Raw genomic sequence first — 27,915 nt, 5'->3', positions numbered from 1 at the left:
CCTCAAACTAAATCAGAAAATGAAATCTTTCTGCACAGTATGCCAACAGCATGAAAAAAGCACCTGCTTTCTGAATACTTCTGAAATTCCTTCTATTTAGTTGTTCCATAGTTTTGAACATGGTTTTGTTAAGTTCAATGGGGGTTCATGTCAAACACCTTAGGAAAGGATAAAAAAATGTGCAATGGTTTGTACTGCTATGACCAACTTCTGGAACTGAATTATACATAACTCTGTTGGTAGACAGAAATGTCTACAATTCATGACTTGAGGAAGTAACTCACGTTCTCTTGAAACACAAAACAGCTTAGTAGTGCAGTTGCCTGTTCTGCAGATAAGTCATTGAAGAGACCATTGAACATCATTTCTGTCAGGAGTAATTCATCAGCACTAAAATCAAGAGGAAAAAAAGGAAGGTTAGGGAAAAGACCTACTGAAATGTAATTTTTAAATGAAGCACTATTGATCTGTTTTGTGAAGCAACTGGATACAGATAAAAACAATAGCTTCTTAATTTTTCTTATGGGAACACCAAATGCTAATTTATTAGCTTTTTAAGGGGGATGCTAATTAATATGAGAGTGAGACAGTATTTTAAAGAAACTAAAAGCTCTTACTGATCTACAAAGAATCCTTATAAAAAAAATGAGGAAAAAAAAATTTAAAAAAGTTATTTCATTTTCATAAAATGAAAAAATAATCACTGAAAAAATAACAACCTTTTCATAAAAGTTAGTACTAACAGTTGCTTTAGTCAGTTTTTATCAGACAGGACATCCAGAGACTGAAAAGAATCAGAGTTAGGCAACTTATAAAAAGGACTAAAATTGGTACTGCTGCTCAAAAAAGATTCAACTGGGTATTTACAAGATACTGAAAAGAGGAACTTTTGAAGCAAGGAAACTTGCTTCAACTTACCTGTAGAATAAAGACTTAATCACGAATTATAAAAGGAAATGCATGATGTGGATACAAAATCCAAACATACTATTTGGATAAAACATCAAATTGTTGATAAGACTACAACTTTATTTTTGGAGTTTCAGACAAATGCATAGGATGGGCGTCAGGGGGGGAAGCAGGAAAAGTGTAACTCATCAGCAAAGAATTCCAGAAGTCAAGAAGTCGATAAAATTCTGATTCAGCTTCCCCATTTGCTATCAAATTTTGCAGGGGAAAAGTGTTATTAGATATTGAACAAATACAGGTAGAATCTTTCGAACTACCTGTAAGACAAGGAGTACAGCAGTCACTATAACTTTTAAAAACACACAGTTCTATCAAAATCTGAGTTACACTCTCATGTATTAAACTCTGACTCATGAGTTTCTGTGGAATCTTTACAGTATCTTTCAATATATATGTACTTGCTAAATGTATTACAGTAAAGTGCATCACTTCCATAGGTTTACTCCAACAGCCCTATGGAAGCAATTAAGCTGTATTCCAAACTTGCCAGCAACTTGGTAACTGCTGACAATCACTGTTACATCTTTGTTTGTGAGTGACTCTGTAATGAGAGTTATGGGAAGTGGAACCATAAAAACTGAGACCATCCTCACATGTAATGTACAATGTTAAATGAAAATACATTTTCGTGTCCACATTTTAGTTTTAAAATCTTTGTATTTTGTCCTTAAGTTGCTATCTTTACTGCTTCAATCAGTGTATTCCCTTTACGACACAGATCACAGTCTCTCTAAAGAATATTTATTCTAATGGTCTCAGAACTTTAAAATATAAACATGACATACTAATGTCAGCAAGGACAGTAAGTGTGTATTCATGGCAATAATCACTGCACACAGAAACCAATTACCTGCTGATTTCACAAGCGACCCTTCCTTTCATCTCAATAACATCTGATGATGTGGCAAACCCCAGTCTTCTCAAAACACGCTTGCGGCATTTGAGTTCATCCATTTGTAAGACAGTTCTGGCTTTTTTCAATTCTCGCTTTGCTGCTTTAATATCCATAGCAATCTGGGGGATCAGATGGAGAGAAATCAGACGTTGCTGAATTAACAGATGCAACTGTTTCAAAGACATTGTGTAATTTCATACAGGCCCCAGAACAACAGTGTAGGGACATACTGGTAGACACTGACTCAGATATCTAATTCTCCTAAAAGGAAGGTTTAAAACAAATTTAAAAAAAAAAAATCAGCTCCATTTACCCATAGGAAACTCTGGCAAGTTTGCGAAGTTAATCTATTTAGCCAGACCGGGGAAAAAACCCAAAAAGCACACACCAAAGAACCACAGACGAAAACTTTGGTTAGGAAATGAGCACTCATCTCCTGAGACCTGTGCTAAGTGTCAGCTAACCAGCTATTCAATCAAATGTAACCCAAAGGCATCATTTGCTGCTATTAGATCTTCTCCAGTGTCTTTTGGTTTATCACAGTCACTGTCAACATCCTGACAGACAGCAGGGTGTACCATGCAGACACCCTCGCAGAAGCACGCTTAGTCCATCAGGTCTTACCACACGCAACTTTGTGCTGCTCATACCAGAACTACTTCACTTGTGTGAAGCGACTCCTGGAGAACCTGTTTTCTGCAGCAGCACAGAAACGCAAGAGCTGTTTTTGTGCGCAACCGGTTTCAGTCTAGCAGGGTACAACTCTATAAAAAATAAATAAGTGCATTGCTTCCAGGCTGGGAGTCAGTTCAGGAAGCGGCAGCACAATGACCTGTACGGTACACTCCCCAAGCTAATAAGCCCCATCAATTCCACTTAGGTCTGTACAAGCATATTAAAAATGATCAGTTTCAATTATCTGTGAAGACTGTTATCTACATTGTATTGTGCTACGCCTATTCAGTGAAAAAGACTCTACTGGCACTTCTGTAACCTTCTATTCCCTGACGACTTTTTCGGAGGAGTTTTCAGATGTACTACCCATCTGTATCAATCAAGGGCATACCACCAATTCAGGCAGTTTGTTAGTGAAATTCTATAATTTTACTGTATTTAAAAAGGATTGCTCAGGCTTATTAATTTTAAAAGGATTGTTTGGGCTTATTAATTTCAAAGAATGGTTTGGGCTTATTAATTTCAAAAGGATTGTTTAGGCCTTGCAAATAAAAAGCAAAGCAATAAGAAGGGAACTATTACCGTCTCTCTCTTCAGCTAAATATGAGGCATTTTGTTTCATATTTTTACCTGTGCTTTTTTTTCACAAAGTTTGTATACAGTTTCCAAGTTGGGATCATTGTGAAGAGGATGTGAATACATCCTATGCTCAAATGCCTCTACTTTTTGGATAACTTTTTTCAGTCCTTGATCTTTGATGCCCATGTCATCAATAGGGTCTAGTAATGGTACTCCATCGGGAAATCGCTTCTGTACTTCCTAAAAGGAAAAAAAATACAATTGTTTTTGGTAAGATTAGTAACAGTAAAAGAAACTACACTTTTACAAATCAGCTGGCAAAACTATAGACACAGAAGGCAGTAGTGTAAGTTTGTTATGTGATGTTTCAGCAGTTTTCCAAATCAGTTTAAAATGACTGTTGACAAGCAGAAACAACTGATGTGCATTGTGGCTTCCAACCCCTTTTAAAAATAAGGCTGAAGATGTGACACACGCTTTAGACAGATTTCTTTAGAACAAGTTGTGCTGGTTCAGGAGTACCTCACTAATCAGAGCAGAGAGCTTACACAGCCTAGTGGAACTTACCTGTATAGATTTTAACACACTTTGCCTGTTGTCAATAGGCCTCAGGTCTTTTGGTATGTAAAGTCGAACACTGCTGATAGCAGAGAGAAGATGTACCAGAACAGGAACAACCTATCAAAGAGAGTGCAGTTAACTGATAAATCAGTAAAAAACATATTTCTTATTACTGTTCCATAGCAAAACTTACCCGAGGAGAAGGAAAACTGAGTACGCAAAGACCCACCAGTAGGTAAACAAATATAAGGAAGCAGGAAAATGCAAGTAATGAGCTAAAGTATTAATAAAGATGAAAAGTTAACTTTTCCAAATGGGAAAATTCTGTATTCAGCTAAACCTGGAGAGAGACTACAAGTTTTTCTATTACCTTGCCTCTTATGTACAGGAATACCTCCTAAGATCCAAACCAGACAAATTGTTTTCACATACTTAACTAGGAACACTAATAATAGAGAACATCTAATCAGCAAATATATATTCATAAGTATCAAAACCATGAAGACACCATGAAGAATCAATACTGTATCACAAGCCTTAAATGGACTTTGTGACAGGAAACCAAAAAAGTGGACAAATTAAACTACTGTCTCTGACCTGAAAATTACAATTGTTTGTCTTGATATAGGGTTTCAAATCGAAAATTTTAAATAATGCAAATACTTTCACTAAAAATTTCCATTTAATTTTAGAATGAGATAGCCTTGCAAAACTGAGTGGGTCTAAAAAGAGAAAGAAACAAAAGAAGAATTCTGTTCCCAGAGACAGAAGATACTGCTAAGAAAAGTATCTGCCAAACAACATTGCTAAAATTTATTACTCAAGGGTTATAAAAATTGTAACTAAATTCTCAAATCTAGTGGAACAAACACACATTACCCACAAAATCCTGCATAAGTATCCAAGAAAAAAAACAGCTTACAGACACTTGTTTATTTGCAGATTTTATCAGATATGTAGGTCATTTTTGTAACTCTGTTTACATTACTGCTATTGTCTATCATCTACTGATCTGAAATACATAACACAACAGTAACTAGTTTCGAAGCACTTCTCTTCCCTCAATAATTTTGTTCACACTTCAAAGTTTCCTCTTCAGTGAAATCAGCAACTGTTTAAGAAAGCAGAGTTAGGTGTACAGCTTCTTTCTTAATGCATCAATCTCTCTTTTACCACAGTTTCCAGATGTTTTGGAAATAGAATCTTTGAGAACATTTATAAGAAACTATTGAGAATAAACATGTAACAAACCTGCATCTCTCCTTTCTCATCAGGTCTGGCTGGCTTTGCAGCCTCAGTAGCAGAATTTTTCAAACTCTCCTTGCTGCAGTGCAGTAGCACTTCAACTACATATAACGGGTCCAATTCACCAGAATTCGGCTGTTGAGGGCACAGAAAAAACAGGTCCATAACAGTTTTTTAAAATACCAGCAAGAATGGAAGGAAAACGCATGATTTTATTCAATATTAAAGGTATGAAATGAGATGCTGCTCTTTACAGAGTATAAGCTCAGTGACATGGTATATTAAAAAAAAACTACTGAAGCAGTATTGATTGAAAGATCCCTCATATAGAAAAATACACTTTAAAAAATTACCCCTTCCCCATCCTCCCTTGCCAGTGTAGCATACAGTCTACTTTGCAGATTTAGGTGCTTCTGCCTCTTCTTCTAGGCATAGATCTTTCAAAGTTAGACAACATCTTTTGTAACTGTAATACAAAATACTTGCATCACGCTAGCAGTACTGAACTTTGCCTTTTTTTTCTTTTTAAAGAAACAAAATCGGGGGGGGGTGTCTTTCATTTGCAGGTTTGCAAGTTCAAGTTTCTCCCCACAATAAAGAACACAGAAAAATCTTTCAAGAGCGACAGCTTGTATCTGCTGCGAACAGGAAGCTGCATCTTGCAGGCCACTGCTTTATACATCCCAAAGGGCACACATAACATCTGACATTCATTTAAAGAATACAAACATGCAGATACAGTGGTTAAAGACTATTGTTCTCAAAACCATAACCTTTATTATACGCTGCTTTAAAAAACCCTGACCTTAGTTTTTTGACTAGATCAACATGCACTGAGGTTGCACAAATACACTCCTACTATAAGCAGATATTTTTATGACTTTGAACAGAACTAAGCTGTAGGCCTAACATGGAAGGCAGGCACCATCCTCTAAAATAGTACGTACAAGCTTCTCTGCTTCCAAATACCAGAGAGAGAGAGAAAAGAGAGGACAGTCTTCAAAATCCTTTGTTAACTCAGTTCAGTTTTACTGGGCAGTATTTTTTACTACAAACCTACAACACACTATTCTCTTCCACTGCATGAAAAGCAGGGTGGAGCCAGCTAGCATTTCTGAGAGATTCTCAGAAGTACTGAGGAACTGCCATAGTAAACTAAACAGAAAAACAGGGTTATCCTGTACTACAAGACAGGTAATTTCTTCAAGAATTGCAATTACTTGCTGGGGAAGAAACCGTTCCCCTGAATTTTACCCTACATTTGCAGAAAGCACTCAAAGCAAAGTACAAGACTCATACCACTGCTGTTCTCTGAATTAGAATTTTAAAATAATACCCACATATGCCAAATCAGTATTCAGCCAAAGCCATGGAAACTAGAATGCTGACTTGAATGAAGAGACTAAACTCATAGCTGCACATAATATGCTACAGAAAATACTACAATTGGAGATGTCTAGAAAATTATGAGAGGAAAAAATACTTCTATCAGTAACTGTATTGTAAATCTATTAATAAAGCAGGAGTATAAACTTCATTAACATTTGCTGTTAATATTACTCTCTGTAAGTTTATGTATACCAAAGGTTTTTAGACAATGCTGACCAGGCGTGACTTAATCTAGAACTGCTTTTTGAATGTGTACTGTTTCCTTTAATGGGTTTTATACAACATTTTACGTACTAAACCCTTGAACAGGAATAGCCATGTTTTTATATGCAAAAGGAGACTAGAACTCCCTGCAAAAATTCGTTAGTCACAGACATCCCTGTCATATCAAGTTTCAACAATCCTTTGATTCATGCTGCATCATTTCACATGCTTCAAGGATAAAATTCTGCCCTCTTCAGCAGAGTATTGCATGATTAGGTGTATTCCAAGGATTTTAGATTCGCCCTGACACATCTATTACTTCACGTGCCTGGAAACAAAACAAGGTAAGACAGCTCATCATATCTGCAAATAAAGAAATATGGCACAGATAACAAATGCAGATTCCCAGCTTAACAACATCAGACTCGCTGAAAATTCAATGACCACCACCCAGCAATAAAAGTAATGTTTATGGAGTAAACACTATAAATAAACATGAACAGGTAAGTATGTAAATTTAAGTTTAATATACAAGGATTATAATAATCTAAATGAGGAAGACCAAATTGCAGCATCTCAAATTCTAGTATCAATAACTGTTAACAGACAAAACTTTGATGTCTAGAATCAAGGATCAGATAACAATATGGACTATAAGCAGCACAACAATAAAACGACCACACTGCTGGCACAATCTAGTGGAAATAAAGTTTCTTACTGAAAAATATATTTTTTTAAATGAATTCCAAAGTAAATAGTTACTTTGCTGCCTGCTATACTGCACAATATATAGCAAGAACCACTGCTTGGAATAAATTCTTTGGTCTGCTGTAATTCAGGATACAGGGCTATTTGCATTGACAATTTTGTGGAACACTGCATTGTGAAATTATGCTGGAAAAACATCTAAATATAAATAATGAACATAACTGACAATGACTCATGCTTTTGCTTTCACATTGTAACAAAGAGAATTATACAGTGAAATACAGACTTACTGTAACCCTAAACATGAATCTTAATTACATATATTCCTCACTAGAAAAAGGACTTCATTAGAAACTATGAAACAGTGAAGAAAAATTTATAACTAAAGAAAAACTAGTAATATAGACTAAATTCAACATCATTTCTAAAAGCAAATCCAAAGAACTGTCACAGCTGGGAAGTGGATGAAGATTTAAAGACATGGCATAATAGTCATATATTTCCAATACTAAGCATACTACTACATTAATCAGTAATGGGGAAATGCATGGGTATCCCAGGAAAAAAATGTATGTAACAGACACATTAAAATTGGTAAATAGCAGCTTCTTTAAGTCATTTGTTTTGCCTCTGCTCATAGAACCTAGTCTTTCCACACTGATTTTGAAAGTTACACAGTTTTAAGTCTGTTCCATAATTTTTCAGCACCTATTGTCATTCTTTCCACAGAACTCAGAAGGAAAAATTCAACCCAGCTGCTAGAATGACTTGATGAAAAAAGTGCTGCTGGAGCCAGAGCCATCTCCTGCAGAACAGACCGTGATTTCAAAGCTAACATTCAAACCAAAAGGCTTTATACAACAGTGAGACAGGACAGATAGGGAAGGCAAATATATGTGTGGATAAAATATGACACAGATAGAAGACACAGAAGTTGGCAATTTTACATAGAAGGCTAGAGTGAGGGGGAAATCTGTTTTACTGCTCATGTGGCTCGATGAAAAAAGCAGTCCAGAAGCAAAAGTTTAAGCAATAGCAGTAACAGTCCAGTTTTCCAACTTGGAAGAAATGTGACTTTCAAAAGGATGATGGAAAACCAAAACAAAATCTGTTTTAATAAGTTCTGTATGCACACATTTTTCTTGTTTCCTCTTTAATTAATATATATTGGAGAAGCACCAAAAGGTGCCACAATGTACAGACACCACCAGAACTTGAAAAAAACAACTTCTCATTTAGACCTAGTAATTAACGCCAATGCTCTCCTGCCAAAATTACAGCAAAAGTGCTGCCACAGAAAAATAGACTTTAAACTTATGTTTTAATTTAGCCCACAGAGCAGGCTGGCAAAACATTTCTTAAAGTGAGACCAAAACATCATCTCTGGCGTTATGCAGAGATCAACTATAAAAATGGATTTTTGGAAGGAGAACCAAATCTGGCTTCTATTGCATCACTATGCCTTGTATTTTCTTCCACATTTTCCCGAATCCGTTTGTATTGTTTTGCTTTCTCAGTATTTTAACTTCCCAGCCCTCAACTCTACAGCAACATCTCAGAGGACAAGCAACCCCATGTCTCATGCACTAGCTTAGGACTCAAGACACAATTTTCCAGTTTAAGAAAACTACATAGAGCCAAATGTCTGTCTCCCTATGCTCTTAACCCTCACTTACACTTCTACAGATTTTCTGAGAGTAGATAACATGGTATCTTTCCCCCGAACGGCTTAGTGTAGCGCTGTTGGGGATGTCTCAGAAACAAACTAAATAGTTAGAAACATTTGTAGTGCCAAGTGCACTTTTGAACTACTTATCCCAGACATAAGTAAGCATTTCCTCATAAATATGCCCAAAGTTAAGAAATGAACATAGGACTTAAGGTTTGTCCCACCTTCCATAGTTTCTTTTTTTATACTTTCACTTCAGGAAGGCCTGAGTTTTTTTGTAAATTTGGGGTGAAAGGAAAATCTTTTTTGCCTTTGAAAACTACAAAGAAAATATGAGTTTTATCTTATTTTCAGAAAAAGCAGTAAGGTATATATTTTTCGAATAGCAAGAATGTATATTTTACCTTAACATTTGATTTCTTAGAGAAATTAACAACCACTCCCCATCCGAAGTCATCACCTTCATTCTTCACCTGAAAATATTACAAGATGTTATAACATAACGCATGTATAATCACATCCTAGCAAGCATATTGTTTTATATTTCTGGTATTTACAACTGCAGTTATGGACTATTTTTCATCATGAAAACAATACTTCTTTTAATTCATTGTTGAATGCGTAACAAAGAAACATAAAGGAAGTCCAAACTGTTGCTCAGCATGACACGTTATTTTTCAAGACAGTAAACTGGCAGACAGAAATGTATCCTGCAAATTTCATTTAAAGGTAAGAGATTCAAAATAAAAACAAAACAAAACAATAATTGAATTACCTTTACCAGTCTTCCTGGCTGCAGAAAGGGCAAGCAATACTTTGGTTTGTGAATATATTCTTCAATCTCTTTACCCAGTTTTGCAAGCTGCTGTCGGATTTTGTAGTATATGACCACATTATCTTCATTGGGAATTGCTATTTTGTTGTACTGTCCTTCCAAAGTATTCACTCCTATAATAGAAAGTTCAATCTCATGGAAATGAGTAACTTCATAGATCTAGAAATCAATGTTTCACTTTCAGATCTGCATGACCAGTATGTCACCATTTTTGGCATTCTTTTTCTATTTACAATAATCCATTCTCTGGAAAGCTAAATTTTATTTATAGGAAATGAAATACTGTTATAGATTTTTTTTTTTAAATAAACAAGCTTGAGAAAATGGAGAAGGCCAGACTCCCAATTTTCCAGGAAATCACTGATCTAGGGTTGCACAGAAGTCCCACAAAAACTTGAAATGATTTGTAGGAGGGTATTCACTGCCTACCAGTGCTCTTCTACCTCCTCCTATGAAAATAAGATTTCTCAAAGATATCTTCTAACAAGATGTCTTCCAACAAGAGGGAAATTGTTAAAAGATGTTCTTCCTAACCTGTTTCAGGCTCTAATTTCATCAGTTGGAAATCAGTATTTTCTTCCTCCAACATTTTTACACCTTATTTAGGCAAGTCACTTTTTATTATAAGCAACAGGCTTCATTCTCTCACACTGGTAATACCACTAGTAAACATAAACACAGGATACATTATAAAGATCTCTTTTTCCTCTCTACCAACTAACCCTCTTGCATACTATTTGAATGAATATAGGTGACTCAGAAATCCCAGTTCACTGGGACTTGAGACACAGGTCAGAGAAGTGGTCCCTATTTTTAGCTGACAACTTTTCAAAGAAAAAAGCTAGCAATCCATACTCATGGCATAATTTCCTCCTTGATCTAAATGACCATTTCTCCCCTCTGTGTTTTTATTTACAAAATTCTAACAGCCAGTATGGTGCCTAAAATAAATGTCCAAGAAATATGAAAAATGTTCTCCAGCTCCATTTCTCTATTTAAATAGCAACGTTGGAATGCCAGAATGAAGATCTAGGCATGCCAATTGGAACAGGGAGGTTCTCAGGAAATACATACTATATTTGACTACTACTGTCTTAAATACAGCACCTGCAAACTAACAGAAATTCTGTGTCTATCAAAGCTACACGCACACGTACACTATCTCTCTTAATATTCAATTAACAAATGAACAGATGAACTGCTTATTCATCAGTGGCAAAGGAAGTGGTTACCTCTTGTGTTTTAAGATTCTTCTGGGTTAAGTTTTGAAAGGGGCCTCACTCTCAAACACTGGCAGAGATCTTTGGAAACTGACTTTGGCTCATGAAAACACACTATTTAAAGATCATGGCTCAAAATTTAGTAACTCAGTGGAGTGCAAATAATGTCTCAGTCCTCTCTGAATTTTGCTTAGTATTTTAATTAAACATTTTTTCCTACATAACTTGGAATGCAGTGTGCCTGAGTTTGTAATGAGATTAAAAAATGTAATGAGATATTAAAAATATGTTTATTTTAGCTAAGTTTCGTGTAACAAAATGCAATACAACTTTTCTTCTCTGAACCTCTAAGAAAACGCATGAATTTTTAAACTTTTTTTCCTTCTTCCTGTCCTGCAGTTTAGCAGTGTGACAACCATTCTTGGCCTCACTCTCAGAGGAAAGCTCTCTTGATAGACTGACAGTGCACATCAATATAGGTCCTAAGAACAAGAGGAAGTTACTCTGTAGCTATAAAAAAACTATAAAGAATAATGTAAGAGCAAACTGTGCAGTGGCAACTGATGTCAGGGAAGACAAGAGCTGCACAGGTATAAACTCTTATAAGCACAATGAAGTGTAACTACCCAATCTCACAGGGCAGCATCTTTTATACTGACTCTCATGAGTACAACATACAATAATACTTACTTTCTACTATTTCTGGAATAGTTCTGTAATGTTGGAACTGATAAAAGGATTTTTCTAACATGTATTCAGGGTTAATTTCCTCTACTCGAAGCAAGTTCAATACCATGTTGTACGTCAGATGGAATGCACTGTTTAAAGGATCAGCTGAACCCTGAAAAAGATCCAAGAACACTGCCCAGTTAAAAAAATATTAATTGCAGCATGTAAGAGCATATCAAACAAATCATGATGCAGTGCTCCATATGTGGAGCTGCTTTGATGCGTAATACAACTTGTCCTGAATTTAGACTACATATCTTATCACATCCTAAGCAATTTTATTATGCTGAACATTAACAGTATTTATATATCTCATTGTATCTATAGTCACACTACAATATCACAAATTAGATCTGAATGAAATGAAAAGTCCAGATTACAAAGTTAGACGTTTCCTGTAGTCGATTATTTGGATTCCATTATATTGACCGGAAAAAAGGAGACATTTTTAAAAAGCGTAGAAAGGGGGACCCTGGGAACTACCGCCCTGTCAGCCTCACCTCTGTGCCTAGGAAGATCATGGAACAGATCCTCCTAGAAGCTACGCTGAGGCACATAGAGGACAGGAAGGTGATTCAAGACAACCAGCATGGCTTCGCCAAGGGCAAGTCCTGCCTGACCAGCCCTGTGGCCTTCTCTGATGGAGTGACTACATCAGTGGACAAGGAAAGAGCTACAGATGTCGTCTATCTGGACTTCTGTAAAGCCTCTGATGTGGTCCCCACAACATCCTTCTCTCCAAATTGGAGAGATATGGATTTGATGGGTGGATTGTTCAGTGGATAAGGAATTGGTTGGACGGTTGCATCCAGAGGGTAGTGGTTAATAGCTCAATGTCCAGATGGAGATTAGTGACAAGTAGTGTCCCTCAGGGGTCCGTATTGGGACCAGTTTGGTATCTTCGTCAGTGACATAGATAGTGGGATCAAGTGCACCCTCAGCAAGTGGGCAGACAACACCAAGCTGAGTGGTGCAGTTGACATGCCTGAGGGAAGGGATGGCATCCAGAGGAACCTGGACAGGCTCCAGAAGTAGGCCCACATGAACCTCATGAGGTTCAACAATGCCAAGTGAAGCAGCCTGTACCTGGGTTGGGGCAGCACCTGGTACCAATACAGGCTGGGGGTTGAAGGGAATGAGAGCAGCCCTGCCAAGAAGGACTTGGGGGTACTGGTGGAGGAAAAGCTGGACACAAACTGACAATGCACACCTGCAGTGGAGAAAGCCAACTGCAATTAAGTCTTTAAGGGAGTTACAAACACCGAACTCTTGTGAATTACTAAACAGAAAGACAATGTAATTTGGTATTTTCTCAAAACAAAATTTCTCAGTAGAGACCCAAAAGGTCTGCACTTGTAAGAAATCTAGAAAAGGCATAGAGAAAAATAGCAGTGTCTGCTAAAAATACTACTACATCACTGAAGACACCAGCAATCCACAGAGTCACATCATGAGGAATAAAATGGCAAGTGAAACTTAATCTGACAGTATATTATAAAATGAAGTGCAACAGTTTGCAACAGTTTAGTATTTACTGCTCATTAAAGAGTGACCTATACATGAAATAAAAGAGATTTACTCAACAAGGATTGTCATTTCAACAAGGCCCATGAGTAAATTCAGTTATGATTAACATTTTGCATTAATAAAAACTAAAACAGATAACAAGAAAATGAGGATGATTCAAGATTTATTTTTCAGGCAACTTCATGACTGCTGAAAGTTCAACATATTCTATCAAACATTTTAGAAGCTCAAAGAGGGCTGACACTGGAAAATATGCTCCTCTGCTGTTTCTTTTAAACTCAAGATTTGCTTTACCTAAAACCAATTATACTGTATCCTCTTGCAACTCATTTCTTTGCTTTTCGCTATACAGTAACACATCAGGCAGAGATATTCCCTCATCATACAAAAAAAAAAAAAAGGCTATTAAAAAAACAACCAATTAGCTTATATACACAAATGCTGAAATTCAGATTAAGTACTCTGCTAGATGAAGCTAAATCTAATGGATTCCCATTTCAGGATCTTCACATTTACCTTCTTTGTTTTAAGAATAAGAAAGCAAAGAAAAAAAAATTTAGCTTAATCATTCAAAATGCATTTACATTTGTAGTGATGTGTTTATCAAAGAAAATTTCCCAAAAATCTGTCAGCTTTCCACAGACTGACCTAATAAAACTTCAAGTAACTTGTAGTATTGACAAGCAGCAATGACAATCAATAAATATATCAGTTAGCTTAGTCCTACTGGGTCTGGAAAAGTCTGAAGTTCAAGAGCGATTAACCATTTCACACACGATCTGATGCACTCCATCTTCCCACATTTTGGTTGCAAACGTCGGGAAGAAGTATTTGCTGTTCTATTCTGTCTGCTGGCTTGCATAATTATCTACAAAACTGTGACCTTGTTCATGATGGCATCTGAATATCTGTTTCCCTTAAAACAGCTTAATTCTCTCCATGACTTCACGCTAAAATCTTGTTGATTTTAAGCAGATTTTAAATTAAGGTTAGAAGTGAAGTACTTTTCCAAATTGAAGCCTGGAAAATTTCTGCAGTGCAAGCTTCATAAGAACAAGAAACGTTTGGCAGTTTACAATAAAAATAAACATTTCACATCAAAATTATTTTTATTTAAATTTTGATAAGGTATACAAAATGTTTGTTGTATTGAGATTCTCATCTGTATCACAATTTTAGATTAGAAAGAACATTATACTGTCCTCAAACCACTAGTGACAATCCATTTCTTTAGATTTTGCAATGGCTTTTCCAACAAGTGTTAGCGCCAACCTCCAGCTGAAGTCTATTTCTCTCCCAAACTAGGCTTTGATAAATGTCTCAAATCTGGAGGCATTTATTATTTTTCCATATGAGTACGCTTTAAGCCAAACCAAAGTACAACAGTACAACTAAGCTGACATGGTAACACGTGTATGAAGCGGGACTGCATGCTGATGGAAGACAGTGTCACTAGAAGGCTTCACCTGCTGTCTTGTGCATAGTCCCAAAGAAAAAAATTGAATGGAAAGCTGTTATTTACTACTCACTCACAAGTTAAGGGAAATGAACTGAAGTACGCGTTTGCTTCTCTAGCAACATCTTTAAAGCATTTGAGGAAAAGTAAGCAGAAAATCTGCGCACAGTACAGTTTTAAAAGGGCTGGACAATTAGAAGTACTAAAGATTCTGAGAAAACTTTATCATGGAAGTGAAGTAGTAAGCGTATCATTCCACACCAATTTCAACTTCGCAAGAGAACATTATTCATAGATGTTGTATCAGGATACCCTCTAGCCAAAGAAGCTTGTGCTGCAATTTTGCCAAACACTGCACTGAACAACTGCTAGGCCCTGCCTTGGGCTTCCTCATAGACTGTCAGCAGCTCCCTGTTCTTGCCTTCTGTGGCAGCCATGCATAGCTAACAACCTCTGCTTCTTCACTTCGGACAGTGCTAAGTATTTCATTTGCAAAAAGGGCCTCTGTTGATGCTCTGTTCCCATGCTTCTTGCCTGATCATACAGTAAAAATTCAGTACTGTTTGTAAGAGCAAAATTAGAACTTGATGTAACAGAATAAATCTTACCATCTGAAAAAAAAAAAGATTCCCATTCACTGAAAACTAGTCAAAGGAGATTACCTGAACAAAAACACACTAACAATTTCAAGAAGTATGATGTTAATGTATATGGGTCTGACTGTCCTAAATTTACCTATCGACAACAACACACGCAAAAAAAACCCACCTCAAACAGCAGAATCTATACTTTATATTAGGTAATTTTTGAAGTTTTACTATTTTTCAACTCAATTCAAGAGCACACACACCTGTGTTTATTTTAAAACACAGAAATACCAATACAGGAGCAGACCCATGGCCTATTGATAAATACCAGACAAGCCAAAAGAAGGAACAGGCAACCTCACAGACAAAGATTAAGTGAACTACTTCTGCATAAAACAGTATTTATTTCCTACACATTAACTACTGTTTTTCCTGAATGCTGATTTATCCCAGTTTTTTATAGTATTACATAACTACAGTGTTTCTCACGACCCCCGGCAAGAGTTTTAGTTGCTTATTACACTTTCTATGTTAGAAATCCAGACAAAATTACACTGGTGCCCAAGGCTTATTATTAATTCCTTTTGCAGACAGGTAGCTATGCTTATGCAAAGCTACTAACTTCCAGCAATTTTATCAGATGCTCATGTCCTAGAAACTTCTTCTAGCAGCTGAAGCTTCTTATCACCCCCTCACCATTTACAACCTTATATTTATTCCCAATCAGCATAAATGTATTTATTTTTACAGAAATACTGCTTTTCATGCTAATACATTTTTCTTTACTTGGGAGTCTGAAAGGAATAGCCATATATGATACATAGCAGATGATTAAAACACAAAATATTTAATGATGCTGCCTCAATTATAAGGGAATGATATTTTGCTCTTTCAAAATTAAGAAACTTTCCAACAACTGCACAGTGGTCATATGAGAGAGCTGTGCGAACAGGCAGAAAGTTAAAGGGAAAAGTTTTAAACTGTCTGAATTGCTATCCTCTTCATTTGCCTACTACAATAAAACAGCGTTAAGTCGCAATAAATACAAAAAGACCAGATGGATTTCTAATAGCAGCATACAGGCCACATAAGCACAGTACTGCCAACTCTATAAATGAAGGCCCTGCCAAGGAGCCAGATGCGGATAGTGGAATATCTCCTACAGCTTGGCATTGGGGCACTTTATGTTCCATATGCAAATGACAAGGAAAACACAGTACTGTATATTTTATCTGGCTAGATGAATGTTTTCTTTTGATTTTTCAGTCCATCTAACTTCTCCTGTGAAGGAGTAAGTAGATGCAAACGATACACTCACATTCAAGGCTCAAAAACCTACTTATATTAGCACATCTTCTTTCATTATACAAATATTCATTTCTGCAATGTAATTAGCTTAAGATTTTTGTCTTTTAGAGACATAAAAGATTACAACTGTTCAGTAACTCAGTTCTCTCTGTAGGATACATGCTTGTAACATGGCCAAATTCCATGAGAGGTGTTGCTCTGGTTTCAAAGGTCAAACCAGAGAGATGCTGTTCTGGTTTCAAAGGCCTCCTAGTGTCAAGGAGAAGCTTTCCACTTCCTACCTAAACTAATACAATGTAGCTAAAGATCTTAATTAAGGAAAAAAAAATCCCATAAAATATTTCTTAGTATTATGCAAACATAGAACTATAATTTATTGTCTTCAGAACGCTATCAAACTGTATTGTAAGCATTTAGTTTTACAGATTTGTGCAAGCTGTCAATATTTACTAAATATTCAGTGGTCAAATAAATGCTAAGTATAAACGAAAAAAACTAGTTACACTGCAGAAGACAAATGTACGTTACTGAGTTTAAGAAATATTTACAAATATCCTTTGTGAGAACTCCATCTGAGATTTGAACTTTGAATTTAAGTTTCAAGTACTGTACACAATGTCGCAACAAACAGTGCCACAGCCAAATAGCACAGCTACAGCAATGCTGCTGGTATGGAAACATACTCAAAGCTCCCACTCCGCTGATCGCAGTGTTGGGCAGCTGATAACATTATTCCTAGACATTTTGCTCTAGTGTTCAGGAAATGGTTTGGATCAGACATGCACTAGGGTTGAAGAGCTATGATAAAAATGTCCTATGTAAGTGTCCTATCATTCTCAATGTGGCTCATTTATTTCTTCCGAGGTTTCCTCTGTAAATCTTCAGCTTATCCTGGAGCAAAGCCACATACTTGACATGGCAGCAAAATACTACTGCAAGACCTGATTGTGATCTTACTACAGACAAAACACTGTCAGTAAGTAAAGCTTAATTCAGACACACTTAACAATCAATACAAAATGTGAATATTGAGGAAGTGTTAGCCTGCATACATTCTTGGCCCATTTTGACATGAAATTTCCTCTATGTGTTTTGTATTTAAAGAGGAAAATAAGTATTTTTTATGTTGTACCGCTCATCTCAAAAGATTACTTTCACCACCTTTTCAGCAATTGGCTAAATTGCCACAGAAGCTATAGAAGCACCAATACCTTCCTTATAGCCGCTGCTGATCTTTTTCAAAGGTATCTTCAATTCAGTTCTAGCTCACAAGTAGTGTGAAAAATTAATGAAATACATGGATTTATTTAGATCAGTGGAGAAGAACTAAGTGGTAATACAGAAAGCAAAAAAGTTGCCATTATTTTTTCCTTTTGCTTCTTTGTAATTCAAAAGGGAAAAAAAACGCAAAGGGCTTATAGTTTCAATAAAGGAAGTACTTAGTATTATTTCCTTAAAATCTGGACAAAAAATAGAGATAGTATCAAAAGATTTAAGTGGTCTACTATTTTCTTTTTTCATCTGAATTCATACAGATTTGAGTTCTACAGTTCTCAAACTACTGAACTTAAAAGAAAATACCTTCTGAATGGCTGAGCTTATAGAGTAATCTTATAAAATCTGAAAATAAATAATTGAAATATAAATTTTTCTCAAGCTATTTACAATAATTTCACATAAATTAACTTTTGGGGGATATTCTTTTATAAATTACAGACTACAAATACACAAAATTAATGCTATTTCTAAGAAATGTTTTTTCTTCTCTCATTTTATATCTCCTGCTGTTTAATGTTTCATCTGTGTAAGTACAAAGGTATAAAGGCTTTATTTAAATAAGCGTGCCACAAAATTACATCTTTTTTTTTTTTAAATAGTCTTAAAAACTCATAAAAACAGTTAAAATACCTAGCCTTCATGCATCTCAGAGATGTACACATGCATTAAATGTGCACATAAACAAATAAATCCATGTCCACTCTACCGAGAAAAAACAAATCCAATCAAGACTAAAAAATAAATTCAAAACCTAATGCGACCATACATGAATGAGTTCCAATATTTTTGGAATTTCTTATTTTACTAATTTCTGGTTAGTTAGCCATTATGTAGCATTCATGAAAATTCTGACTTTAAGAAGGTAAACAATACCTGTGTTTAAGAGTGATCTAATGTACACATTTATAACGAATTAACAGGTAGCACTGACTGAGCAAGATAAACAATAAAGAAGCTGCATCTGCATAAGTGACAGTAGCCATGTACATATTTTTCCCCTTGTTCTTCATTTGCCTGAACAAAGTAGAGAAATATTGGCATCTAATTTTTTTTGGCAACAAGTACATGCTTTTTATTAACATACCCTGAAGCTGACTTATGATGATTCCCAGTTTATACAAACTGGAACAATACTGTAAGTTCCGTCTGAACACAAATGACCTGCTATTTGTACCAAGGCTACAAGCTCCTGAAGACCGTCCACAGAAATTCCCCCAGAGTTTTCCATTTTAACCTGTGTGCACAATTAACATAAGCAGCCTAAGATAGGCAACACACATCACAGAATTTTATGCCCCATTATGGTGATTTTTGCCATGGAATTTAAATAGAAGTGTAATGAGTGCAATGTCTCACATTCAAATTATAAAGCAAGAGGGTATTATTGCAATAATCTGTAACAACTTCCATTACACTCTGGGGAAGCCCTATAATCTAATGCCCATCTCAACCATAACAGTGGTTTTTTCAACCGCTTGATTCCAAACCTCAAAGTTTCCTACAAGCACTATACATTTCTCCATAGTTAATTTCAGCTCACTGACAGCCATCTGGTTATTCTTATGTATCATACGTACCTCATTTTAAAGAAGACTTTGTCCAGGTTGCCTACTACACTGCAAAGTTCATTAGCAAAGTTTTATTTCACCACAAAACCAAGCCTTTAATAATTCTTGAGAAAGATCAGCAAACCTTTTCTGGTTCAGCAATATCCTTGAACTGACTGTGATCAGCACGAAACAAACAGAATACTGCAGTAGTACTGACATCACTAGAAAACAGGATATAATTCCACCTCTCCTGACTGAGATCCCTTCTATACAGTGAAAGATGATAATTGTCTTCTAATTTTGTTCCACAATAAACACACCTGTGTCCACACTCCTTTCAGGAGTTGTCATCTCCTACCTGCATGATCTACACACTTTTTGTTCTAAGTGTATAATTTTACATGTTACATTATTCAAATGAGAATCACCTTAGTGCGGAGGATAAGAAAAAAAGTTAACTTCTCTCCTACCTTCAAAAGCTGCTTGCCAATTGTTGGACTCATTTTTTCGTCCACCATAAGAATTACTATTCCTCTGTCATCCATACCTCGGCGTCCTGCACGACCTGACATTTGAATATATTCACCTGAGGATATCTAGGATAAAATAAGAAAAAGAAAAAAAATAGCAAACATTATTTTTTGTTAAAAAATAGCAAGAACGTATAAAAGTGCTATTTACAATTACACAGTAAATGACCACAATGTATAAAATTAGCAAAGGAGAGTCATCCAAGACATTAATTTTTCACAGATTGAATTCATTACTCATAAGTGATCACTAAACTACTAAGATAGAAATCCATGACTACGAATAATATATGACAGCAGTCTAAGTTAACTAATGCTGCCACAGATACAGTGATTTCCATAACACAGAGGATCATCTAATAAGCACAAGAAACATTTTCCTAATGTCTTATGTGATAGAAGGTTGCTGGGCATGGTGGAGATTATTAAAATAAAATACAAGTTCAACATACTGATAATGCATCTTCACCAACTTCAAATAACGTATCATTTCATTCAAACGATTCAAACGTAACATTGAAGTACTCATACCTACCAAGAGCAGTATCTCTGTGGCTACTAACAGTGAAATGGAAGAGGTTACTGTTACCTCAAACCATGAAATTGATAAAGAACTGGGACATGGACAAGAGCCAGCTATAACTGGTTTCCTATGTCTAAGTCAAAAAACAAGGCTTTTTCGTCATCTGTGGAACTTGCATTCCCAACACCTTCACAAGTTTCACTTTAAGTCAGATATTAAAAACTCCTTAAGGAAAATGTCCTAAGTCATTTTAAAAGCAGGAGTTCCACACATCTGATACCTCAAAGGTAGCTAATTCTCACATATATCCAAAGGACATGTAATCAGAATGAATGAATCATGAAACTGAACAGCCAAAACTAAGATTGAAGAGATGTTTATTTCATAATGCGCATATCAAGTCACTTGCCCTGTTTACTGCAATTTTCTCATCTCTGAAAGATGAATCATGACACTTATTTATAAAGTTTTGATGTGATGACTTGAACACCTTTCTTATTATTATTTACATGTGAATCACCTACCTGATTTTAATGCTTAGAACTTTTAAATTATTTGTTTTCCAGCTGTTTAGGAACCTGTCTTTCCCACCACACATTATGTCTTTCTGTCAGCTATCCAAAATACTCTGCTATAACAGAAAAACCAATACTCTCCTGAGGTAAATGATCTCTTTCATTGGGTCTGTCAAAATCTAAATTTAGTGATCTTTATATGATCCTGAGCTCACTTATTCTTCACATTCCTCTGACACAGAAGAAAATACTTAGGTCTCAGAGTTTCAGACAAGTTGTGCAGAAGTCTTAGTCTAATCCAACTTCCACCACTAACCTTCTTCGATGTGCCTTTTCTGTTTAAATAGTCTTTATTTAGATATTAAATAGATATTATTTAAATATATATTTAAATAAATAATCTCATGCATAATCTGAGGAATCTTCTCTTCTGGAATTTGTACACTAATTATGAGTGGATTAGTGAACAAAGAAAGGTTTTTGTAAGAAAAAAGTATTTTCTACTACATTGAAGTGGCTATGTCAAGAGTAAATTTAATCCTAATAAGGCTTAAATAATGCAATTCAGTTATTTTACAGAATCTGTTTTTCACTTACCCATCGGAAATCTTTTCCATCAAATTTGCTGGCACTCGTAAATAGCACAGTCCTGGCTGGCATATTAATTCCCATCGCAAAAGTCTCTGTTGCAAATAAGGCCTAAATAAACAGACTAAAGTTAAGCAAGCGAAAACAAAGGCTCTTAAGCAAACGTGCAAAGAGTCAGAGATTGCTACAAAAAACCTCTCCAGATTTTACTACTTATGTACAGTCAACATAAGAAAATAGGCGCATTCAATATTTAAAAACGGGACCAAAACCATTCTTTCTCCCTTCCCCTATTTCCTCTGTAAAAACATGAAAACTAGTTAGATGGGACCACGAGAAAGACTCCAAAAGAAAACACAAGGGGTTGCAAATTATATTAAAAAATAGTTAATTTCCACATTCAAAGTTTGCAAGAAGGAAATAGCAGTTAGCTACCCAAAACCCCCCTACAACTTTCATGTAAGGTTAGATTTTTCTGAACGTGTGTCTGTTAGGGCAATCAACTTGGCAACCAGCTTGGTAAATGTCTACAGTCTTTCCTAGGAGGAAGATATATCATAAAGCAGTTGAAGAAAATGTTAGACATTGGAAGTTTAAATACTTTAGAATAAAATCTGGAACACTAAAAACTAGAGCTGTAACAGTGCACTAACATAAGACAGCTAAGGCAAAGTATTAAAGACTACAAGGTTTTCCTTATAGAAAGAAAAAAAACTCCAAACCATCTTCAAGAATTTAATTTTTTCAGATAAAGATAGAGGCACTTACACAAATATTTGCATTTCTCAAGGGAAGTGAGCTGCACCAATCACACCAATTAACTTGTACCACTGGAACAGCTACAGGCTTCCAGAGGTGCTGTATGCATTTGTAGAACCCAGTATGTAGAGCCACAGAACAGAGCCTTTAGCTTCATATGTGGGTAGCTCTGTTTAAAATTGCCTGCTTAATGGTCCACACAATATTCAGAGAAAGTTTTTGGTAAGCACTAACCTTATGCTTAGAATCATATTCAAAACACAAAGCATTTTTCAGTGCAATGTACAACAATCTTTCAGCTTTTTCAGCCAAGGAGCAGATCTCGACTGTAATACTAGTGTACATTCTGAGCAAAGACATACTTCTCTCAATTTTTCAGAATTATCAACTGTGTATTCACAACACAGAAAAACCTAAATATGGACATGAAATATATACCTTTATTAGGCCCTCAGAGAAGAGAATTTCTATAGTTTCTTTTAAGATGGGAAGCAGACCGCCATGATGGATACCAATTCCTCGCTTCAGAAGAGGAAGTACATGCTCAACCTGGGAAGAAACATATAAAGACCAGTAAACAAATTTTACTATTCGTTACTACAAAATAAAACCTGTATGGAAAATCTCAATGCTGTCCTTAGTGTCCATATAATTCACTATTTCCTGATTTTAAATACAACAAATACCCCCTCAGTATTATTTTCCAGTTAGAACTAGCAACGATACGAAGGGTAAAGCCAGAGGCCAGTCTTTTCACTAGATTAGTCTTAAACTGCATTAGGCCAACTGTGAAGCTATGCCCTAATTTACACACAGACTGAAATAGTATTTCAATTTGCTTCTATATAAAAAAACCCAAACCTGCCTCATTTAAAATCATTTCTGGAAATAGTGATCCTGCTATGCGTGAGCTATTTTGTTTCAATTTTAGGTGCAGTGATTTTACTTATTGATATGTGCTGTGAAATAGCAGAGTCAGCACCTATGAGAACCATACAAGATCTCATGTTCAGGCTGTAAGTGACTTAATTAATCTCTTAAATTCTACTACTACTAAATTACACTTCAAACAAATACCTACATAAACAGCTTTGTCTCTGTTTTTCTCTTTGAAGATTCTCATTAAAAATCTATTAACACTTGGTTACCATCCCAAACCTAATTCTGAGAATACACTTTTGAGATACCATTGCCTACAGAGACCAAAACAGATTACTTGGATATAACACCAGTTATAAGTTTACCAAAGAAACCAACCCAATATACCTTATACATTGGATTCCTGTTTTCCATTTTTCTCAAGTTCACAAACAAAACAGGTGTGAGATATCCAAAGCAAGTAGGCATGGCCAAAAATTAAATGATTGTTTTTTTGAAGGAAAAATTGCCATGCTCACAATAAAGCTCACTACAGTAAAAAATGATGGACAAAAATAACTAAAGGAGGTAGAAAGAAATTATAATTTTAGTGTTTGTTACAAAAGGACTGAATCTTATTATATTCTGTCCATTTAGAAGGCTGTATTTTTCCACTGACAAGACAGTCACTGTGCTTAGTCATTATACAACAAATTAGAATGCAGGTGCATCAATTCAACTTTTTGAAAAGCTCAACAGTCAATACCTGATAAAATGCGTACTGTACTCTCATATGAACTACTCCCAGACAGTTTTAACCCAGATATATCTCTTTATAAGCCCTTATGTTTACTTAAAAACATAATTAAAAAAAAAAAAAACACAAACCACAGGGTAGGAATTCCATTGTTAATTTTGGCATATGTGATTTGCTGGCATCAAAACTGGAAGGATCCTAATCACTGAGTCCTATTTCACAATGCCAAGGAGCAATGCAAGAGATATTAAAAGCCAGGGAGATGAATGAGAACACCCAGTATATGATTTGTGTACGCACTAAAAAAGACGCACAACCTCAAAAGCTGCAGAAAACAGGAGAGCAGCAGCTACCCCTACTGAATCTCCACTCACCTGAGGAAGCTTTTTGTCTTCATCTGACAGACAATCAATTGCATTATTGAACACTTCTTCAACCATCTTTTTTTCTTCATCTGAGAAGGCAATTTTTAAGTTATTACAAAATCTATAAGGCTAATACCATATGTAAATAAAGAGTTACCACATTCTAATACTTAGAAAAGTTTACAACGGAATTATCATGGAAGACCATGAAGTCTATAATGAAAACCACCCGCACAGGGTCAGACGATCAAGACTTAAATGTGAGCCTGAAGGAGCCCAACAGTAACCAGTAGATGCTCAGCGAAAAGGAAAACAGAACAAACGTGGCAGAATAATCAAAACTTCAGCTACTTCCCAGCTTGGGGTTTCTCAGTTTTATGTACTTTCTGTCTATTTCATAAACCTCCTCCTTTCTCTTCTACCTACTAGTCCCTATCTGCATGGACTTAGAGGCTCTTCCCCTTCTCCATTAATTCTCAAAGTTTACACCCTTTAAGTAGTACGAATATAAAGAATACACACTCAAAGATATGACTGAAGAAAACATAAAAATGCATGTCTGCACTTGTGCATATCTCCTCATTTCCTGACAGAAACGGTTGCATTATTTTGCAACACTGAATCAGAACATCCAAGACTGGAGCGAGTAAGCAAGCAAGACCCTGAATAGTTCACCGACATGAAATGATATGTTGATTTACAGGAGGTTCCTTATTTTTGTCACAACTCTTAACATTTCCGAGAAGCAATGAACTTAAACTGATTTTCCAAGATTGGTCTTAATCCAAAATGAAAAAATCTTCTTTATTTACCATCTGGGTTTTTCTTTGAGGAGAAGAGGGAGGCAGGGAGGAAGGAAAGAAAGAAAACTGGATTGAATCATTGAGAAACAACATTCTAGTGGTTTGTTATACAGTTGTTTTCACTTTGAAAGAATATTTGTTTCTCTAATGGACATAACATGAAAATTTTGGGAAATACATTTGTTATGATATAGTCTTCTCCCATTATAGATAGAATTTTCTAGGAACTCTTGCGCTATTATTACAGTGAACAGGATTTTTGAGAAACAAATGAAGTTTAAAATAGAGGAACAATTCAACATTGTGATGACCAAGTACTCTTTGTGCACCAACAGTTTCCTACTGAAAACAGCCTACGTACCAGCATAATAAAGGAAAAAGCAACAGGTATTTTTCATTAGTTTTTACAAAAGAAGTCCCACAGGAAAATAGAAATATCTAACCAGAGTAACATTTCACATTAAACTACACTGTGAATAAAACTAAGTTTTATTTATCCGTACCTGTATTGAAATCCAACTTTGTCATCTGAAGTGCATAGGCTTCACAGTCTTTCTTACTGAAGCTGAAAATAATCACAGGTTGGAAATTCCTTTCCATGATCATCTTCACAATCTTAAAAACATTTGAGGGACCTGCAGGGAGATTACATTAATTTAAAAGTAATTTTAGCAAAAAATGACCTTAAGGAATAATAGAGACACTTGCACAACCTGCATACAACTTCGTTGTATTACACAAAAAGTTACTTTAGAATGTGATTCAAACTCACCTTTCGTTCCTCCTTTCCTGCCTTTCTGGTCCCCTTTTGCTAAGTCTCCCGCATCTCTAAGTACCTGCATTGCTGTATTGAAATTATCTTCTCTGAAATCCCCCTAAACAAAAAACACAAAATACAATTGTTTTGTAAGCAATTACTTCTTACATAGCCCACTTAAAAATACTTAGTGCTTTGCATAGCCAGTACCATTACCCCATATTTACAGGCAGAAGGGAAAAATAATGCATAAGGTAGTGAGTGAGTTTACTAGGTCAGCACCACAGCTCAGAATTACTTTGGTGTCTCTGAAGCTCATTGTTCTATCCACCACACCATCAACCAGGCTAGAACTGCTGAATGTCACAACACTAAAACTGAGCTTCAGGAATGTCTACATGAAACTACATTGCCCAATGAAGACACAGCTTCAAGTGCAGTAATACTGTTTACAGTATTAGCTACTGATGTAAAAGCCGATGATGAATTTTAAATAAATTGTTGCTTCAAAATTACCTGAAGACACAAAAATATTTTGCCCCCTCAAACAAAGTAAATTTTAGATGCTGCTACATTTTCTTTCGAGTGAGAATGAGTACAAAGAACATAAACTACTTTGCAGATTTACAGAGAGCAACATGCACTTAGAAAACAAAACAAGGATGAGGGCACTTAAGACATCCCAGCAAAGTATTACTCAGCTGGCTACATGACATTAAATAATACAACCAATCTCTTCTATAAGACCACACAAATTTAACGACAATTCAGATATCACTTGTACCCATTTGTACTTGTTTTTAATATAAACATCCTTTGTACAGCAAATCCAGATTTTGCAAGAGATCAAGCTCGTGACTGATATGTGAGGAAAAAGATCTTTCAAACAAACTGACTATTCCATACATTTTCATCAACCACCAGATGGAGTCCGTCTCCTCCTGCTGGGAATATATAATGCTGCAGTGGAGTGGGTCGATAGTCAGTATAAATCACATGGCAAGGCTATAAAGAAAGAACAGCATACACATAAATATTTAATGTTTCTAATTGCACTGTAAAAACGCTTGATGGAAAATCCAATACATTACTATTAAGATACACCTTTCTAGAAACCAGAAAGTAAGACTCACAGAAACTAAGATAATAAATTTTCTTTCCTGAATATGGATTTTGTACTAATGACGTTGCTTAAGAAAACAAAAGTTTGCGAACCTTTAGAAGAACACAAGTTGGCTACAAAAATTCTCCCTCATGAACACAAAAAGTAACATCAGGCAATATTTCGTTCTGTATTATTATAGACTCATAATCCTAACACCTTTAAAACCAAAGGAAAAACTGTTTATTTCTATTTTGTAAAAAAGCCTGTAGTATTTCTTACACCACCTAAAAAAGGCACATGGTAGACTTTTAGGAACATTTAAGGTTTTATTGCAAAGAGAAAGCTTATTAAGAAAAAAATAGACAAAATGCTTCCCTCAAAACATCAAATATTATATAAATCTGCTTTAAAAAAAACTAATCACAGTCTAGTGTTCTGCAAAACCAAGTCAAGGTCTTGAGCTAAGCTTAAATAGGCATCTCTTACACTACACTCCTTCCATCACAAATAACATAAGAATCAGCCTCTGGGGTATTTTAAAATTGGACCAAGCTTTTGTGGGTATTAACTTCCCTAATTCTAATTCTCATATCTTTCCTGCAAAAGCATCTCTTAAACAGAATAAAACAAACTTAATGGTTACTGGACAGGACAGACTTCTTACATTCCTCTTTTCTCACTTTGTTTGCATGCATATGTAGTATTTTCTATGGATTTACTATTTACTTTTGATTTCCACATGGCCTTTTTACAGAGGCCAAATAACCTCGTCTATCAGCCCTATGAAAATCATAGTACGTTCACCGTGTTTCATAATTCAGAATGTTTGTTGAAATCAAGTTAGTGTCTAAATAAGTGTGGAAAATAAACTTTAAACAAACAGCTTTAACTTTGCTACGTAGAACCAACGGCCAGTATAGCTGTAAAACCTAGGAGTACAAGCAGAGAAACCAGGAGTGATCTATTCCATC

The 27,915-nt window shown here is 35.6% G+C and overlaps 1 protein-coding gene across 1 annotated transcript in view; it reads right to left on the bottom strand.

Moving 5' to 3' along the window:
* The window catches only part of MTREX (Mtr4 exosome RNA helicase), a 41,498-nt gene that overhangs the window by 5,293 nt on the left and 8,290 nt on the right, over positions 1-27,915 (bottom strand). The window contains exons 9-23 of the mRNA XM_074569095.1: positions 26,746-26,844; positions 25,855-25,957; positions 25,586-25,717; positions 24,289-24,368; positions 22,738-22,848; positions 21,550-21,651; positions 19,855-19,980; positions 11,640-11,790; positions 9,670-9,842; positions 9,299-9,367; positions 4,931-5,059; positions 3,686-3,796; positions 3,170-3,358; positions 1,820-1,983; positions 285-390 (exon numbers count right to left, since the gene is read on the bottom strand). Coding sequence (XP_074425196.1) covers positions 285-390; positions 1,820-1,983; positions 3,170-3,358; positions 3,686-3,796; positions 4,931-5,059; positions 9,299-9,367; positions 9,670-9,842; positions 11,640-11,790; positions 19,855-19,980; positions 21,550-21,651; positions 22,738-22,848; positions 24,289-24,368; positions 25,586-25,717; positions 25,855-25,957; positions 26,746-26,844 — 1,845 coding nt within the window. The remainder of the gene's footprint in view (positions 1-284; positions 391-1,819; positions 1,984-3,169; positions 3,359-3,685; positions 3,797-4,930; positions 5,060-9,298; positions 9,368-9,669; positions 9,843-11,639; positions 11,791-19,854; positions 19,981-21,549; positions 21,652-22,737; positions 22,849-24,288; positions 24,369-25,585; positions 25,718-25,854; positions 25,958-26,745; positions 26,845-27,915) is intronic.

Source organism: Larus michahellis, chromosome Z (genome assembly GCF_964199755.1).
Source record: "Larus michahellis chromosome Z, bLarMic1.1, whole genome shotgun sequence".
In the NCBI taxonomy this organism is placed as follows: Eukaryota; Metazoa; Chordata; class Aves; order Charadriiformes; family Laridae; genus Larus; species Larus michahellis.
The sequence above is the reverse complement of the archived record's forward strand: the minus strand, read 5'-3'. Positions and strand labels throughout refer to the sequence as shown.